This window comes from Capricornis sumatraensis, chromosome 2 (assembly GCF_032405125.1).
Source record: "Capricornis sumatraensis isolate serow.1 chromosome 2, serow.2, whole genome shotgun sequence".
Classification (NCBI taxonomy): Eukaryota; Metazoa; Chordata; class Mammalia; order Artiodactyla; family Bovidae; genus Capricornis; species Capricornis sumatraensis.
Window position 1 is genome coordinate 43,085,144 of NC_091070.1, and position 19,643 is coordinate 43,104,786.

Below are 19,643 nucleotides of genomic sequence, written 5' to 3' on the forward strand. Positions count from 1 at the left end.
AGTCCCTTGGACTGTAAGGAGATCCAACCAGTCCATTCTGAAGGAGATCAGCCCTGGGATTTCTTTGGAAGGAATGATGCTAAAGCTGAAACTCCAATACTTTGGCCACCTGATACGAAGAGCTGACTCATTGGAAAAGACTCTGATGCTGGGAGGGATTGGGGGCAGGAGGAGAAGGGGAGACAGAGGATGAGGTGGCTGGATGGCATCACCGACTCCGGTGATGAGTTTGAGTAAACTCCGGGAGTTGGTGATGGACAGGGAGGCCTAGCGTGCTGCGATTCATGTGGTTGCAAAGAGTCGGACATGACTGAGCAACTGAACTGAACTGAACAGGTGTGAAGTGATAGTTCATTGTGGTTTTGATATGCATTCCCCTAATGATTAATAATGCTGAGCATCTTTTCATGAACATATTGGCTATTTGCATGCCTTCTTTGGAAAAGTATCTATTCAGATTTTCTGTCCATTTTTCAGTTGGGTTTCTTGGTTTTGTTTGATTTTTGTCTTTTGTTTTTGCTTTCCTTTATGTATTATGGATATTAGTCACTTATCAGATTTATGATTTGTAAATACGTTCTTCCAGTGAGTAGGCTGCCTTTTCATTTTGTTGATGTTTTCTTTTGTTGTACAGATTTTTAGTTTGAGGTAGTCTTACCTGTTTGCACTTTTAGGTTTTGCTGTTGGTGTGATTAAAAAAATCATCACTAAAATCTGTCAAGGAGCTTACCACCTATGTAATCTTCTACAAGTTTTATGGTTTCAAGTCTTATGTTTAAGTCTTTGACCCATTTTGAATTGATTTTTGTGTGGGGTATAAGACAGTGGTCAAGTTTCAGTCTTTCATGCAACTGTCTAGTTTTCCTAACACAAATAATTGAAAAACACTGCCCTTTCCCCTTTGTATAGTCTTGACTACTCTGTCATAAATTAATTGACATAATATGTGCATGAGTTTATATCTGGGCTCTCTATTCTGCTTCATTGATCTATGTATCTATTTTTATGCCACCATCATGTTTAAATTACTATAGCTTTGTGAAAAGTTTGAAGTCAGGCAGCATAATGCCTTCAGCTTTATTCTTCTTTCTCAAGACTCTTTCAGCTACTTGGGATCTTCAGTGGTTCTATACAAATTTTAGAATTGCTTCTTTTATTTCTGTGAAGCCACTGGAACTTCGATAGGGACTGCACAGAATCTACAGATTCCTTTTAGTGCAGACATTAGCAATATTGATTTCTATCAATTAGCATGAAATATCTTTCCATTTCTGAATATGTTCTTCAATTTCTTTCATCAACATATTATAGTTTTCGGTACATACATCTTTCACTTCCTTGGCTGAATTTATTCCTAGGTAATTTATTCTTTTTGATGCAATTGTGAATGAGATTTTCACACAATCAGTTCAGGTGCTCAGTCATGTCCGACTCTTTGTGACCCCATGGACTGCAGCATGCCAGGCTTACCTGTCCATCACCAACTCCCAGAGCTTACTCAAACTCTTATCCATTGAGTCAGTGATGCCATCCAACCATCTCATCCTGTCATCCCCTTCTCCTCCCGCCTTCAATCCTTCCCAGCATCAGGGTCTTTTCCAATGAGTCGGTTCTTTGCATCAGGAGGCCAAAGTATTGCAGTTTCAGCTTCAACATCAGTCCTTCCAATGAACACCCAGGACTGATCTCCTTTAGGATGGACTGGCTGGACTTTCTTGAAGTCCAAGGGACTCTCAAGAGTCTTCTCCAACACCACAGTTCAAAAGCATCAATTCTTCAGCACTCAGCTTTCTTTATAGTCCAACTCTCACATCCATACATGACTACTGGAAAAACCATAGCTTTGAGTAGACAGACCTTTGTTGGCAAAGTAATGTCTATGCTTTTTAATATACTGTTTAGGTTGGTCATAACTTTTTTTCCAAGGAGCAAGCATCTTTTAACTTCATGGCTATAGTCACCATCTGCAGTGATTTTGGAGCCCCCCAAAATAAAGTCTTTCACTGTTTTCATTGTTTCACTACCTATTTGTCATGAAGTGATGGGACTGGATGCCATGATCTTAGTTTTTTGAATGTTGAGTTTTAAACCAACTTTTTCAGTCTCCTATTTCACTTTCATCAAGAGGATCGTTAGTTTCTCTTTGCTTTCTGCCGTAAGTGTGGTGTCATCTGAATATCTGAGTTTACTGGTATTTCTCCTGGCAATCTTCATTCCCGCTTGTGCTTCATCCAGTCCAGCATTTCACACAATAGATTTATGCATACTGATTTTGTATCCTGCAACTTTGCTGAATTCACTAGCTCTAACAGTTTTTTGGTGAAGTCTTTAGGGTTTTTTACATATGGTATCATGTCATCAGCAAAGAGTGACAATTTTACTTCTTTTCCAACTTATATGCCTTTTATTACTTTTTCTTGCCTAACTGCTATAGTAAGGGCTTCCAACACTATGTGCAATAAAAGCAGGAAGAGTGCTTTATTCCTTAACTTAGAGGAAAAGCTTTCAACTTTTCATCATTGGGTATGATGTTAGCTGTAGGTTTGTCATATATGTCTTTATTATATTGAAGGATATTCTCTCCATATCTGCTCTGTTGAGTCTTTATCATAAACAGATATAGAATTATGTGAAATACTTTTTCTGCATCTATTGAATTGATTACACAATTTTTATCATTCACTTTCTTTTTTAAATAATTTTATGTATTTTTGGCTGTGCTGGGTCATCACTGTTGCATGGGCTCTTCTTTAGTTGTGGCGAGTGGGGGCTACTCTCTAGCTGTAGTTTGTGGGCTTCTCATTGTGGTGACTTCTCTTGTTGAAGAGCACAGGCTCTAGGGAACATGGGGCTTCAGTAGTTGTTGCACATGAGCTCAACAGTTATGGTTCCGAGCTTGAGGATATAAACTCAACAGTTGTGATGCGTGTGTTTAGTTGGTCTAGAGCATGTGGGATCTTTCCAGATCACAGATCGAACCTGTGTCTCTTGCATTGGCAGGTGGATTCTTTACCACTGAGCCACCAGGGAAGTCCTTATCACTCATTTTTTTGTGATGTATCATGCTGACTGATTTGTAGATCTCCAGAATAAATCCCACCTGATTATGGTACACTGTTGAATTCACTTTCCTAAGATCTTCTCTCAAAAGTTGTTGTCTGAGGAGCTGGGTTCTGTCAGTCTGAATCTGGATGCTAAAACACTCCTCTTAGGGATACTAAAAGGTACTGGGACATTCTCAACTACTGGGAGCTAGTAAAAATATAATACACTGCATGATGAAGCAGAAAGGTTTGAGAGAGAACAAAAAGCTGGGGCAAAGTTGACTGACAAGGTTCATCCCCTACACAAGGCCACCTCTTCAACACTAAAAGAGCTGGGGGATTTCCCTGGCAGTCCAGTGATTAAGATGCCATGCTTCCAGTCGTGTGCGTTTGCTTCCTGGGTAGGGAACTAAGATTCTGCACACACCACATGACCAAAAGAAAAAAACACAACTGGAAGAGATGGTTATTTCATCTACTGTATAGAAACTAGTACAGAGTCAAGTAAAATAGAGAAATATGTTCCAAATGAAAGAGTAAGAAAAAACAATGAAATGGAGGTAAGTAATTTACCCAAGAAAGACTTCAAAGTAATTATTATAAAGATGCTTACCAAACTGTGGAGAAGAATGAACACAGCAAGAACTTCAATGAAGAGATGGAAAATCTAGGACTGTATCAACCAGAAGTCAAAGAACTGAAGAATAAAAGACTGAACTGAAAAATACACTAACAGGGTTCAACAGCAGACTAGATGAAGCAGAAGAAAGGATCAGTCAACTTGAAGATAAAGCAGTAGAATTCACCCAATCAGAGTAGCAAAAAGAATTTTTCAAAAAGTTAAGTTACCTTAAACTTACGGGACAATATCAAATTGACTTAACACATTTTAGGTTTCCCAGAAAAAGAGCAAGACAAAAGGGTAGAAATCATATTTGAAGAAATAATGACTGAAATGTCCCTAATCTCAGGAAGAAAACAGACATCCAGATACAGGAGGTTCAGAGAGTTCCAAATACGGTGAACTGCAAGGAGATCCAACCAGCCCATCCTAAAGGAGATCAGTCCTGGGTGTTCACTGGAGGGACTGATGCTGAAGCTGAAACTCTAATACTTTGGCCACCTGATGTGAAGAGCTGACTTATTTGAAAAGACTCTGATGCTGGGAAAGATTGAGGCAGGAGGAGAAGGGGACGACAGAGGATGAGATGGTTGGATGACATCACCGACACAATGGACATGGTTTGAGTGGACTCTAGGAGTAGGTGATGGACAGGGAGGCCTGGTGTGCTTGGGTTCATGGGGTTGAAAAGAGTCAGACACGATTGAGCAACTGAACTGAAACTAACAGAGACCTTCACAGAGATACATAACTGAAATGCCAAAAGTTAAAGACAAGGAGAGGATATTATAAGCAATAAGAGAGAGACTTCTCCAAACTAGCAAAAAATAAAGGAGTCTATCACCACTAAACCAGCCTTTCAAGAAATGTTAAAGGAGCTTCTTCTAAGCTGAAAAGAAAAGGTGGTACTTAGTAATAAGAAAACATATGAAAGAATAAACCTCAGTGGAAAGGTAAATATACAGTAAAAATAGTAAATTAATTACTTATGAAGTCAGAATAAAGGTTAAAAGACAAAAGTAGTAAAAACAACCACGATTACAGTTATTAGTTAAGAGAAACTCACAGTAAAAAAATGTAAAATGTGACATGAAAAACAAAACAGGATGGGTAATATGAAAATGTTAGGATTTAGAATGGGATCAAAGAAGTGGTTATTAACATAAAACAGACTGTTAAAGAGATATAAATTATCTGTAACTTTCATGGTAACCACAAAGCAAAAAGCTACAGTAAATATGCAAAACATAAAGAGAAAGGAATATAAATGTATCATTAAAGAAAGTCATCAAACTATAAAAGGAGAGCAAGAGGAAAAAAAGAACAGAGAGGAATTACAAAAACAGCCAGAAAACAGTTAACAAAATGTCAGTAAGTACGTACTTATAATAATTATTTTAAATGTAAATGGACTAAATTCAACAATTCAAAGAGTAGCTAAATGAATAAAAATGTAAGCCCCTATCTACATGCTGTCTATAACAGACTCACTTTAAGTGTAAAGACATACAAACAGACTGAAAGTAAAGAAATGGAAAAGGATATTCCATGCAAATGGAAACCAAACAAAAGCTTACCTATATCATATAGAGGAGAGTTTAAAAAAAAAAAAAACTGCAATAAGAAACAAAGATGGATGGTACATAATGTTAAAGTGGTCAATTCAACAAGAAGACACAACATTTGTAAATATTTTTGTACCTAACATGGGAGCACCTAAATGCATAAAGCAAATAGTAACAGACTTAAAGGAAGAAACAGACAGCAATACAAAACAATAGCCTCTTACATAAATGGATAGATCATTCAGATAGAAAATCAGTACAAAATCATAAGCCTTAAATGACAAAATAGACCCAAGGATTTAATACAGATATACCAAAAGTTCCTTCCTAATAGCAAAAAATACACATTCTTCTACAGTGTAAACAGAAAATTTTATAGGACAGACAATGTTAAGCCACAAAACATGTCTTAATAAGTTTAACAAAACTGAAATCATATCAAGCTTCTTTTCTGGCCACAATGATATAAAACTAGAAATTAATCACACAAAGAAAACTGGAAAATTTTACAATGTGTAAAGATCAAACAACATACTACTCAACAACAAATGGGTCAAAGAAGAAATCAAAATAGAAATAAAAAAATATCTTGAGACAAAAATGAAAATATGACATACCAAAAATTTATGGTATACAGCAAAAGCAGTTCTAAAACGTAAGTTCACAGCGATAGAACAAAAAATGTCTCAAATAACATAACTTTATACTTCAAGAGACCAGAACAGAAAAGAATTAATGATACTTAAAGTCAGCAGATAGAAGAAAGTAACAAAGATTAGACAGATACAAATGAAACAGATTGAAAAGACAACTAGAATGAAACTAGAGCTAGTTCTTCGAAAAGATAAAACTGAAAGCCCAAACATTTGGAACTTAAAAGCTTTTGTAAAGCGAAGGAAACCATAAACAAAACAAAAAGACAACCCTCAGAATGGAGGAAAATATCTGCAAAGCAACTGTGCATGCATGCTCCATTGTCTCTGATTCTGTGACCCTACAGACTGCCAAGCTCCTCTGTCTGGGGTTGCCATTTTCTCCTTCGGAGATCCTCTCAATCCAGGGACTGAACCTGCATCTCCTGCATTGGCAGGCAGATTTTTTACCACTGTGTCACCTGAAAAGCCAATTATTAGGGAAATGTGAATCAAAACTACAATGAAGTATCCCCTCAACCGGTCAGAATGGCCATCATCAAGAAATCTACCAACAATAAATGCTGGAGACATTGTAAAGAAAAGGGAACCCTCTTGCACTATTGGTGGTAATGTAAACTGATACAGCCATGATGGAGAATAGTATGGAGGTTCCTTAAAAAACTGAAAATAGAACTACCATATGACTCAGCAATACCACTATTGGGCACACACTTAGAGAAAAATCATAGTTCAAATAGACATTTGTACCCCACTGTTCATTGCAGCATTATACGAAACAGCCAAGACATGGATAAAGAATATGTGCTACATATATATATATGGTGAAATATTACTCAGCCATAAAAAGGGATGAAATTGAGTCATCTGTAGTAATGTGAATCAACCTAGAGTCTGTCATACAGAGTGAAGTCAGTCAAGAAAACAAATGCTGTTTATTAACGTATATATAAGGAATCTAGGACACTGGTACAGATGAACCTATTTGCAGGGCAGGAGCAGAGGCACAAATGTAGAAAATAGACATGTATGAACACAGGGGGACGAGAAGGTGGGACGAATTAGGAGCATGGCACTGAAAAATATACATTACCATATGTAAAACAGATAGCTAGTGGGAAGCTGCTGTATAACAAAGGGAGCTCAGCAGAGTGCGCTGTGATGACCTGGAGGGATGGGATGGGGGGAGTGGGAGAGAGGCTCAAGAAGGAGGGGATATATGTGTGCATATGGCTAATTCTCTTTGTTGTACAGCTTCCACTGACACAACAGTGTCAAGTAATTGTAATTCCAATTAAAAAAGAAACTGACAAGCCTTTAGCTAGACTCAAGAAGAAAAACAGAGAGGACTCAAATAAATATAAAATGAAAGAGATACTACAAATGATACCAGAGATAAAAGGAACATAAGAGGTTAACTGGAATGCCATCACCTCCACTAGCTTTGTTCGTAGTGATGCTTTCTAAGGCCCATTTGACTTCATATTCCAGGATGTCTGGCTCTAGGTGAGTGATCATACCATCGTGATTATCTTGGTTGTGAAGATCTTTTTGACAGTTCTTCCGTGTATTCTTACCACCTCTTCTTAATATCTTCTGCTTCTGTTAAGTCCAGACCATTTCTGTCCTTTATCGAGCCCATCTTTGCATGAAATGTTCCCTTGGTATCTCTAATTTTCTTGAAGAGATCTCTAGTCTTTCCCATTCTGTTGTTTTCCTCTATTTCTCTGCACTGGTCACTAAGGAAGGCTTTCTTATCTCTTCTTGCTATTCTTTGGAACTCTGCATTCAGATGCTTATAGCTTTCCTCTTCTTTGCTCTTCACTTCTCTTCTTTTCACAGCTATGTGTAAGGCCTCCCCAGATAGCCATTTTGCTTTTTGGTATTTCTTTTCAATTGGGATGGTCTTGATCCCTGTCTCCTGTACAATGTCACGAACCTCAGTCCATAGTTCATCAGGCACTCTTATCTATCAGATCTAGTCCCTTAAAACTATTTCTCACTTCCACTGTATAGTCATAAGAGATTTGATTTAGGTCATACCTGAACGGTCATGTATGGATGCAAGAGTTGGACCGTGAAGAAAGCTGAGTGCTGAAGAATTGATGCTTTTGAACTGTGGTGTTGGAGAAGACTCTTCAGAGTCCCTTGGACTAAAAGGAGACCCAACCAGTCCATTCTAAAGGAGATCAGCCCTGGGTGTTCTTTGGAAGGAATGATGCTAAAGCTGAAACTCCAGTACTTTGGCCACCTCATGCGAAGAGCTGACTCACTGGAAAAGACCCTGATGCTGGGAGGGATTGGGGGCAGGAGGAAAAGGGGACGACAGAGGATGAGATGGCTGGATGGCATCACCGACTCCATGGACGTGAGTCTGAGTGAACTCCGGGAGATGGTGATGGACAGGGAGGCCTGGCGTGCTGTGATTCATGGGGTCGCAGAGAGTTGGACACGACTGAGCAATTGAACTGAAGAGGTTAATGTAAAAATTATATGCCAAAAAACTGGACAACCTAGAAGAAACAGTTAAATTCCTAGGAACATAAACTTACCAAAACTGAATCATGATGAAATAGAAATTGTGAACAGACTAATTAGGAATAAGGACCAGATAGCTTCACTGGTAAATTTTACCAAATATTCGAAGAAGAATTAATACCAATCCTTCTCAAACTCTTCCAAATTTATCTTATGAACCCAACATTACTCTGAGCCCAAAATCAGACAAGGATGCCACAAGAAAAGGCAATTACAGGAAAATATTCCTTACAAACATAGAAGCAAGTTATAGAATTTTTAGAGATCTATACCTCATAAAAAAAAACACACAGTTTTTATCAAGAGTAAACAGAACTTACTAAATTCTAAATGGATCTGGATGCTGCAGAAATGTTTAGTTACAGTAATTTTGCACTTTTGACTGACAGGTAAAATGTCAAGTTAGGACACAGTTTCAGCAAATACTGTGTTATAATTTAGCTTAATTACATTGCTTGTATACATTATTTACATACCAGCCACTGCTGCCCATAAACAAATACATGATTTTTGGCGATGTCAACTCTATCCCATGCCAATGTAAGGATGAGCTGGTCAAATGCAGATGCATTAGTGCCTAATTGAATAAAGAAGTTGACAAGTTCAGTTAACTTATTTGAATTTTTTGGCAAGTACATTTTCATGCACATGTTTAATAGGATGAATTTATAGAAGTCAAACTGCTGTGTAGGATATATAAAGTTTTTGATACACTGCCAAAATACATTCCAGAAATGTTATACCATCCATCAGGAGTATACAAATACCCAGTAGGAGGATAAAAAGCTTCCCCCCCACCCCCAATTTATAGGGTTTCTTTAACATCTATCATTTTCAAATTTCCACATTTCTGCTAATATCTATTACATAAATTCTGACTCATTGTTCCATGGATTATTCATCTGCTTATCACTAATTTTTAACACCTTCTAGTGATCTTTCCACATTCCTGTTCTTAGTTATCTCATCTATAAAATGAGGAAAATAGGAAATCTGACTCTTAGGGCTGCTGCAAGAGTAAACAACATAAACTACTAAAGCACAGTAGCTAGTTCCAGAAAGAATACAGCAAATATTAGTGCTCTCTTTTTATCTGAAGTATGAAATCACACTTATTGACCTTTCCCTTTATGGTTTCTAGGCTTCCTATTATTTATGAACTTTATTCTTAGATGATGTAAACATGCTATATTTATTACAGTATTTTTAAATGTTTGATCTATTGGCAATTTATTATGGCCTAACATTTGCAAAATTCTTGTGAATGATAAGACAACACCCTCTTGCTCTGCTTCTGCTACCTCATTCCATACTGTCAGGTATTTAGATGGAACATTTTAGTTTCTAATTTTTGAAAAGATTTCTCACTATAACACTGTTTATCAGCTGGATGCCTTCGGAAAGATAATGAGAGAAAAACAATTCATGTGAATGTATCATAACCCTTCAGTCCTAGAAGATACAAGTTTTCTTTCCAAACTTTCCTTCCTGATAAAAATCACATATTTAAGAATGGTATGTTTATATGTTTAATTTCTATCAATTAATACCTTATTACTTTTAAACACTTATTTTTCAGCCAATTAAAAACGTGACACATTTTATACATCCTTAACAAGATAATAGGCCTAATGACATAAATCCTAGTTTGAACTTTTAAAACAATTATATAATATAAAGACAAAAGCGAATCTGCTGTCACAGAAAGTGAATGCTATGTCTTTTACAAAGAAAAATTATCGGAAAATTTAATTCTCAAATTAACAAACACTAACTTATATAAAAACACTGTAAATGAAAGACCTAACAAATAAAATTTGAAACCTTACCTTTAAGCAGTGCAGTAAGTATTGCTACATCTATATCTTGATGTTCATCTGATCCAATGTGGAAAACAGTGATCTATTTAAAGATTAACCCATAATATTATGCATTTACATTTTAAAAGCTAAGGTATAAAGCAAATAAATCACACATAAATCACAAAGTAATTTAAAAGTACATGGCATATACAATTTTGGGGGGTTGGAAATAATTTCATTATAATAAAAAACCCAGAAAATTAAGAATCTGTATCATTTACCAAATAAAATTCAAGTATATTCAAACCTTTACTTCTAACTGAGAATTCTCCCTGCAGTCCAGCGGTTACGACTCCATGCTTTCACGGCCAAGGGCCTGGGTTCAATTTCTGGTTGGGAAACTAAGATCCCACAAGCCCAGAGGGGTGACCAAAAATTAATTTTTTTTTAAAAGTATTTCTCTAGTTTAGAATGTGCTTTGAATGAAATAAAAAGGCTTATTCTGATGAAATCTACTTACGAGCTCCTTTCTTTTCATACATTCCATTAGTGTTTGAAATAAATGCACTGCTTCACTCTGGCCAAAGTTAAATGTTTTTTTGATAGTTGAAATAATATCGGGCTCTGCTGCATCAGGAAGATTCCTGAAGTAAGAGGAAACACAACTTAATCCACTGATTTCAAATTCTGTAATTTAAAGAATCTAGTATCATCAAGTTACTGGTAGACAGGCAAGGCATTTAAAGATACTGTATTAAGTACTTGGGAAAAAAAATTAAATACTCGACCGTCAATGAAATCTGCTTCATTAGACTCCCACTACAAATCACAAGGGTGAAAAACGGAAAATGGAGTGATTTTTCTCTTTGAATTATTTCCAGCTTTTTTTTAATAAGGCATGTGAATACGTTATCAGTACTCACATTCTATAAGATTTTGTATAATTTTAAGATATTATGACGTATAAAACAGTATTTCACCAAAATGTGTTAAATATCAGCACATTTGCATTTTTCTTTTTCTCAAAGTGGAATATATTTACATGGCTCAAAAGTTTGATACAAAATATAAAGATGTGGAAATTCATAGTGAATGTGTCCTTTTCACTGTCTTCCATCAGTCCGTTCCATCTCAACTGCTCTCAAGAAACACTAGTAACTTTGCAGGATCTCTTTCCACACACACAATTATTCTGCTGCTTTTCTCCCACATAAAAGGCACCATAATATATATGTTACTGTACATTTTCCTTTTTCTACATATATAGTTAATCTTCTCAAGTCTACTAAACAGATTAAAACCATACATAACTGCAAACTATTCCACTGTGCAGATATACCATGTTATTTATCTAGTCCCCTTGATATATGCTCTATATTGTTCCAATCTTTTATTATCACAAACCACACTGTAATGTGTAACTTTATGTAAGTTACTTCATATGTGTACATTTGTAGGAAAATTACCAGAAATAAAACTATGAAGTCAAAAGATATGTGCCTCTGTATATTTAACAGATATTGCAAAACTGTCCACAATAAAGACTGTTATATTTTAATTCATTCTAATAATGTGTCAGACAGGCCTTTTCCTCAACACTTAGGAAGGCATTTTCACGTTCATAAAACACCAAAATGAATTTAATATTCTAGAAGCCACAAGCCTCTTTATGCAAGGGTGCACAGTTGTGTCCTACTCTTTGCGACCCCATGGACTGTAGCCCATCCAGCTCCTCTGTCCATGGAATTTTCCAGGCAAGAATTCTGGAGTGGGTTGCCATTTCCTGCTTCAGACCAGGGATCAAATCTGCATGTCGTTCATCTCCTGAACTGGCAGGCAGATTCTTTACCACTCCACTACCTAGGAAGCCCCCACAGCCCTCTTTACGTGAAATTATTAAAAATATGTTGCAATCATACACTTACCCTCCTTCTTCTGTTTGCTTATGAATATATGCTAGTAAATCTGCAGCTCTGCCTGTTCCTTCACATACGACGACTGGAACAGGAGGACTTTCCTGAAGGTATTCTAAAACTGTGAGGATAACATTTGGCCCACCCTCAAATATAAGTGCCACCACAGGAACACCTTGACCAATTCCTTAAAAAAGTAAAAAGATTAATTATGATATTAGGCAAAATTCAATAATTTAATCTTATTTTTTTCTCAATCAAAAACAATAAAAAGCCAAAATAAAATGTCTTAAAAGACTGTGTTGAATTAAAGTACTCGACATGATACTAGTCTGATATAAATACTAAAAAAATTACTTTTACACTGACTTTTAAAAGTCTGTTCTAAGTAACAAAATTAGAAAATTCAATATATAACAAGGCACACACTGGAACATATATTCACTGAAAAGCAATAACTATTTTACATATTTCACTACTTTAACTCTTGATTAGAAATTAAAACACCAAGTTGGTTTTCAGTTTGCTTTTTAATATGGCTTGAGTTGAACTTCCAATGTTTCTATTTTTAATCACTTATTCCAAATGCATTGAGACATTAGTATAGAAATTAATGCCATAATCAGGATTACATAAACAGAACAGATCAATAAAATCCATTTCCTCTGTAAGAGTAACAGAAAAGAAATTTAGTGAATACCTTGCCTAGTGAATACCTAGTGAAAAAATCCAAAATATAAGTATGTGCAATGTTCTAAAACATTCCTAAGTTTTAGGAGATGCTATGACTCCATCATAATCTGAAAATACTATCCTGTAATTTTTGTACTTATATTTCACTTCATCATAGAGCTCACCTTCTTGGTGTCCTAAAATTATAAAGTTTCTTCTTTTTGAAATAAAAATCTAGATGTTGAACCAGAAAGTTTGACCATGGTTGGGAAAGCAGACATGTGTCAAGAATACCAATTTTTAAGACGTATCTATCAAAGAGTGATACCTACTTGTGTTATCAACTTTAAGTAAAGTGATTCTTACTTCACAATAAAGTATGTTTTTCCTCTTCAATCCTGAACTTCAAAATCATGTACTGGAATATAGCATACATTAAGAATATTTCTGAATTCCTTGAGATGCAATGGGATTACAGTAGCAACAAAGCTTCCAATGAACTTTTGTGGCTTTGGCCTTGATATTTGAGTATCTTGTTTAATCTCAAACTTCCTTTCCTAGGTCTTACTTTGTGTAAGGTCAGTTACTCTTTGTTGTTTTGTATGTCATCCTGCTACTAAAGAAATGAGGACTTAAAGAGCATTCTACCTTTCATAGAATGCTGCTGGCAATTAATACAGCCCAGAATAATTTTAACAACAAATTTATAAATGCCCTTACTAGCATGAATTCTTTGCTGATTAACAGTTTTTTCAAGTTCTCTTCTAAGTCTGACTTCTGCTCCGTACTTTCCAACAGTGCCATCATCCACCAATATGAAATGGGAATGCAGATTATTCAAAACATTCAATTTGCTCAGAGGGTTCAACAAAGTTTGGTAAGGAGCAACCACCTAAACAATAGCAAATATGAGAGTTAGTGGGTAGGATTAAATATAACATAAAGTAAAAACAAATTTTGAAATAATCTGTAAAGGCAAAAATACAAAATATGAAAGAATGTATCAAAAAGCATGAGCTTTTAAGCAGCTGAAGATTATTCAATAATGGGTTAAACCAAACAATTACATTTTGGCTCCACTGCAGAATAAATCATATTTCATCATCCCATGCAAAGGAAGCAGCAGCAAATAAGCAAATAAATAAACAATGTTAAGAAACTCTCAGGTTATTAGGGAATAAAGTGCAATATATAAAGGATACTGAATAAAAGCAGTTAAATGTCATATTGCTACTTTTCCAGTCATAAGTAGAATCTTTAAAATTGATGTTAGAAATTTAATTGCATTTGAAAATGATCATTATAATTAATTCCTTTTTAATAACCTCTTGAGAAAATATCTACAACCAATTCGCATGTCTTTAACCTACTTGAATAAAACACTAGCATTTGATTACTACTTTCACAGACATTACAATTAATTCTTAACATCACGCAATCATTAAAAACTTAATTACACAGACTGGCAGGATATGGAAAATGTGTGAAATAGTTACACAAAAAAGGGCAGAAACTAAATGTACTAACACTATAATCACAACTGTTTAAATCTATGATAGTGTTTTCAAAAGGACTGTAGTATGATCATGAATATTTTAGGTTGACTTTGCACTATTCTTGCTCTAATTCTGTTTCAACATAAGCTTAAATAAAAGAAATTTTAAAAAACACTCTTACATCTCTCCCAACAAGATCATTTCTGTTTTCAATCACTCCCCATGGAGCTATTCCAATGGTGCAAATCTTTCGAGATGATCTGGAAGCATGTTCTTTAAGGGCATCACCAACATGTTTTGCCACACCTGTTCATACGAAATTAAATTCACTTTATTTGAAAGTCTTTATTGTGTTCAGAACAATCCTATTCTCAGTAACGTTACAACTGGTGCTATTTTTTTTCACATATACAAGATGAAAAGCAACAAAGTCCGAAAGACAAACTCAAAAGAAAACACAAGGACGGAAAAAAAAAACAAAACCCACAATGTCAAACCACTACAACTGCCTGAAACACACGTAAAACTAACTTTTACCATGTTGTTAGGCCTAGTCTCCTCTCTTAGATTCCTCATGTTAACTGTAGTTTTTGTTACTGCTCTATACATCATCTAAAAAAAAAGAAGAGTATGGCTCAGGACTATAAGCAAAACACACACACTCAGAAAAAACTACAACAGTTTTCCAACTGAGTCAAAAATTGGGAGGAAAGTATACAGAAAAAATGATTCAAAAGAGCACATAACTTCTCATTACCACTTGTTATGGACTGAACAGTATCCTCCCCAAAATTCCTATGTTGATATTCTAACCCCAGTACCTTAGAATGTGACAGTATTTGGAAATAGATCCTTTAGGTTATCGTGTGAAAATGAGGATGTTAGGGTAGGCCCTAATCCAATCTGGCTGGTGTCCTTGTAAAAAGGGGAAATTTGGACACAAAAAGAGACACCAGAGATGCACATGCAATGGGAAAGGCCACAAGAGGACACAGTGAAAAGATGGCCATCTGTAAGTCAAGGAGAGCTGCATCAGGAGGAACCAAACTTGCTAACATCTTGATCTTGGGTCTCCAGAACTATTAGAAAATAAATTTCTTTTAAGCCTCCCAGTCTGTGGTATTTTAACAGCCCTAGCAAATCAATGCATCACTCAATTAGATTTTTCATTTCTCACATGGACTACTGAAATAGTATCTTCACTGTTCTTCCAATGGCTGCCTTGCCTGTTTATAGTCTATTTTTAAACCATCATTCAAGATATCTTTGCTCCTGTCAACTCTCTGTTTAAAACCTCCCCTTCTAATTCAGATTAAAAGTCAAAGTGCTTATAATGGCCTGCAAGGCCTTATATGATGATCTGTCTGTTGCTCCTGATATTCACCACAAACCCCATGTCAACCCCACCATCACCACTCACCTGTAACTTTCTGATCTCATCACCCAGCAGTCCTTGCTCATTCTACTCAAGCTACACTGGACCTTTCTTACTATTTTTCCAATACTTTCCATTTCTTCTCCTTTAAATGCTGTGTCCCACATTATTCTTAATCTCATTTGCTTCATTTCCTTCCACTTCTACTCAAAGTTACCTTATGAACGAAGCTTCCTTGACCATCCCTCACTATCCCTCCTCTACATTTTATGTGTCTCCCAAAGCACTTATTATTTAATTTATTATACATTTAGTTATCTGTTTTCTATATCTTTCCCACTAGAATATAAGCTCCATGAGGGCAAATATTTTGTGTAATGATATATTTTCAGTGGCTAGAAGAGTGCCACAATAAGGTTCAAAAAACAGTTGCTGTTAATGAAATAGATTTTTGCAAATTAACTTAAATAATAAGTATGTTTTACTTTGGATATTAAAATTAATTTGCCTTCCTTCCATCCAAACTGTGTATGTGATAGGAAAGACTTAGAATATAAGATTATATTAAAAATTAATTTCAAAAGCTATTTTTTACCACCGTCTAGGCAATGAATTGCCATTCTTTTCTCAATTTACCAGCGGTCACAAAGTGACAAGAATAACACTTTGCTATACAGTAGGAGGTCAGCAAACTTTTTATAAAGGACAAAATTTTAAGCATTTTAGGCTTTGCAAGACATACAGTCTAAGAACTATCCACCTCTGCTTTTATAGCACAGAAGTGTGATACAAAACCATACAAAAACAAATGTGGCTGAGTTCCAGTAAACCTCTATCTACAAAAACAAGGAGTAGGCTGGATTTGGTGCAGGGAACCATAGTTTGCAAACCCTTGCTCCAAAGCACATTATTCTTGGGAACTCCCTGACGGTCCAGTGATTAGGATTTGGCACTGTCATCACAATGGCCCAGGCTGGGGAACTAAGATCCTGCAAGCCACAAGGCACAGCCAAAAATAAAGTCTTAATAATAAAAAAAAGTAAATGATAAACCATATTATTCTTTTAAAAGAACAAACAAAAACCAAATTCATTTTTCAGTTAGCATTTATACTTAAGAATTATAGATTACTTAACAGGAGACTAGTATACACTTATACTGTGTTGACTTTTCAAATATCTGATATTATGAAAATGTACAAACACATCAAATAAAAATTATACCAATTTTATTACTGTTTACCTGTGTTTACTCCTCCAGTTAAAATCCAGGCTCCGGTTGTAACTGCAGCTTTAATAAGGCCCTTTCCAAGCAACTGCTTGATTTGTGGGTGAAGCTCAAATTTCTGCATGCCACCATGCACAGAGATAACAAGTTTGGGTAATTCCATTTGCCATTCTTTAAGCAGAAGTTGCAGAATGATTTCAGGTTTGGTGTCATATGATAGCCTCACATACTAACAAGAAAGATTTTAAAAAAATAATTCATAAGTTTCATAATATAGCATCATATGACTTAAGTAAAACTTTATTTGCATCAGATTATTATAAAATAGATTTCATAGGCTACTCATAATATATTTACACTCCTAAGAATAAGCAATAACAAACAAACAATTTTAAGGTTGGAAAATCATTCTGTAAAAGCTAGAGAAATAGTGGCACTCTAATTTTCAAATAAGATGTAAATTTGTTAGTCTTTCTGATTATATAAACCCAATTACCATTCATCTGGTTTACAGATTTATCCACAGTATTTCTTGCTTTGTAAGAAGAAATCAAAAATACTCATATCAAATCTATAATACTCAGATGTTGGCAGGAAAAAACAATGCTTTTAATCTTCTCCAATAAAGGTTCTTTCCAAAACAATATATTAACCATTCCTTTACAAACAGAGATCAAACACCAAGGAAAAATATGCCAAAATATCATAAATTATATAAAACTGAGAAGACTCCAGATTCCTTTAAGAATGATTTGTAATGAAATTTCTTCTATAAGTCTTTAAGCATTAGTTTTGTTTAACTCATCATTATACTTGGGTACATTAAGTAGTGCCTGGAAAATAATCTAAAGTTAATGAATTTAAAAAACAGATTATGGCACTTCCCTGGTGGTCCAGAGGCTGGGAGTCCACCTGCCAATGCAGGGACACGGGTTTGATTCTTGGTCCAAGAGGATTTCACATGCTGTGAGGCAACTGAGCCTGCGTGCCATAACTACTGAGGCCACGCTCTACAAAAAAGAGTAGCCCCTGCTGGCAGCAACTAGAGAAAGCCCTCATGCAGCAATGAAGACTCATCACAGTCATAATTGAATAAATAAAATTAAAAAAAAAACAAACAGATTATGTCAGTAATAAACGAGGAATTCCATTTTCAACAATGATGGACTATGTTGTTTTGGACCAACTCTGCCCCTGGGAACTAGAGAAACTAGATTAACTACCCCTGTTATTAAGACATCAGTAAGCTACCCAGGTGTGACAACTTGTGTCAGGATCCAAGAGAACAGAAAACCCGGAGAGACAGGCCCACCATATGACACTGCTTAGCAAATCAAGGCAGGGAGAGAGCCAGGCACAACAACTTAAAAGGTAAAATGTAGACAAGTCTAAATGAATCATAAATTATTATTTGGGGATTTAAGATTTTTATTTATTTATATTTAGCTGTGCCAGGTCTTTGTTCTGCACAGGCTTTCTCTAGTTGAAGCGAGTGGGGGCTACTCTTCACTGCAGTGCTCTGGGCTTCTCACTGTGGTACCTTCTTTTGTTGCTGAGCACTGGCTCTAGGACACGTAGGCTTCAGTAGCTGCAGCATGTGGGTGCAGTACTTGTGGTTCCTGGGCTCTGAAGCACAGGCTCAATAGTTGTGGCACATGGGCTTAGCTGCTCTGTGGCATGTGGGATCTTCCAGGATCAGGAATCAAATCTGTGTCTCCTGCATTGGCAGGCAGATTCTTTACCACTGATCCACCAAGGAGGATTAATTTGGGAGTTTTTAAAATACACACACACACACACAAATAGAATTTATGCCAACAAAAGCATGTAAGTCATGAGGGAAATAAATGTTGTCACAAGTATTCTAAAGGTTCTTGCATTGACCAGGAAGTAGTAGAAGTACTAATCTATAACAGTAACCAGTTAAAGATGTATTTTATAGTATTTATAAAATTAATCTACAGAACAGAAAAATATATAAATAAGATGCTATAAACAAGATAAGCAATAATTAAAAATACGTTAACCAAAAAGATAAAAAAAAAGGGAACAAAGAGAAAGCGAAATAGTAAATGAAACTAAAAGAGGTTCAATGCACCAAAACATAATAATTCTATATTTGTTGTGTACCAATACAAAGAACTTTAAAATAAAGAAATGATTAAAACTAATTTTATGACACACTATTATATAAGCTGTCAGATAATAAACACACATTATTTAATTAACTGGCTTCCTGGGTAGCTCAAATGGTAAAGAATCTTCCTGCAATGCGGGATATCTGGGTTTAATCCCTGGGTTGGGAAGATCCCTTGGAGAAGGGCATGGCAGCCCACTCTAGTATTCTTACCTGGAGAATTCCATAGACAGAGGAGCCTGGTGGGCTCCAGTCCATGGAGTTGCAAAGAGTTGGAATTAATTAAAAGGTAAACGAAGTAAGACACTCTAATACACAACATACCTTAGCTCTGTAGGAATGAGAACCCCCTTGAAAATTTATGACTCCATAAGCATCCGTTGGGCTCTGTTCTGTATGTTTTTCCACAGACCACTCTTCTAATGTCTGATTAAAATGGTCACCCAATTTCACATCTGAGTATTTCATGGCAAGACTTGCAGTAAAACAAGCATGTTGCTTGACCAAGCGACCACAAAAACACCTAAGGGAAAAAAATAATAAAACTTTTAAAAGACCTTTTAAAAAAATCAGTCAATGAAAAACTGTATGAAAATAAA

The 19,643-nt window shown here is 35.7% G+C and overlaps 1 protein-coding gene across 1 annotated transcript in view; it reads right to left on the reverse strand.

The window, feature by feature from the left end:
• Nucleotides 1-19,643, reverse strand: part of TRPM7 (transient receptor potential cation channel subfamily M member 7) — a 106,713-nt gene that overhangs the window by 63,600 nt on the left and 23,470 nt on the right. Inside the window, exons 4-11 of the mRNA XM_068960950.1 lie at nt 19,369-19,567; nt 16,923-17,136; nt 14,487-14,611; nt 13,530-13,701; nt 12,150-12,324; nt 10,745-10,868; nt 10,252-10,324; nt 8,899-8,999 (exon numbers count right to left, since the gene is read on the reverse strand). Of these exons, the coding sequence (XP_068817051.1) occupies nt 8,899-8,999; nt 10,252-10,324; nt 10,745-10,868; nt 12,150-12,324; nt 13,530-13,701; nt 14,487-14,611; nt 16,923-17,136; nt 19,369-19,567 (1,183 nt within the window). The remainder of the gene's footprint in view (nt 1-8,898; nt 9,000-10,251; nt 10,325-10,744; nt 10,869-12,149; nt 12,325-13,529; nt 13,702-14,486; nt 14,612-16,922; nt 17,137-19,368; nt 19,568-19,643) is intronic.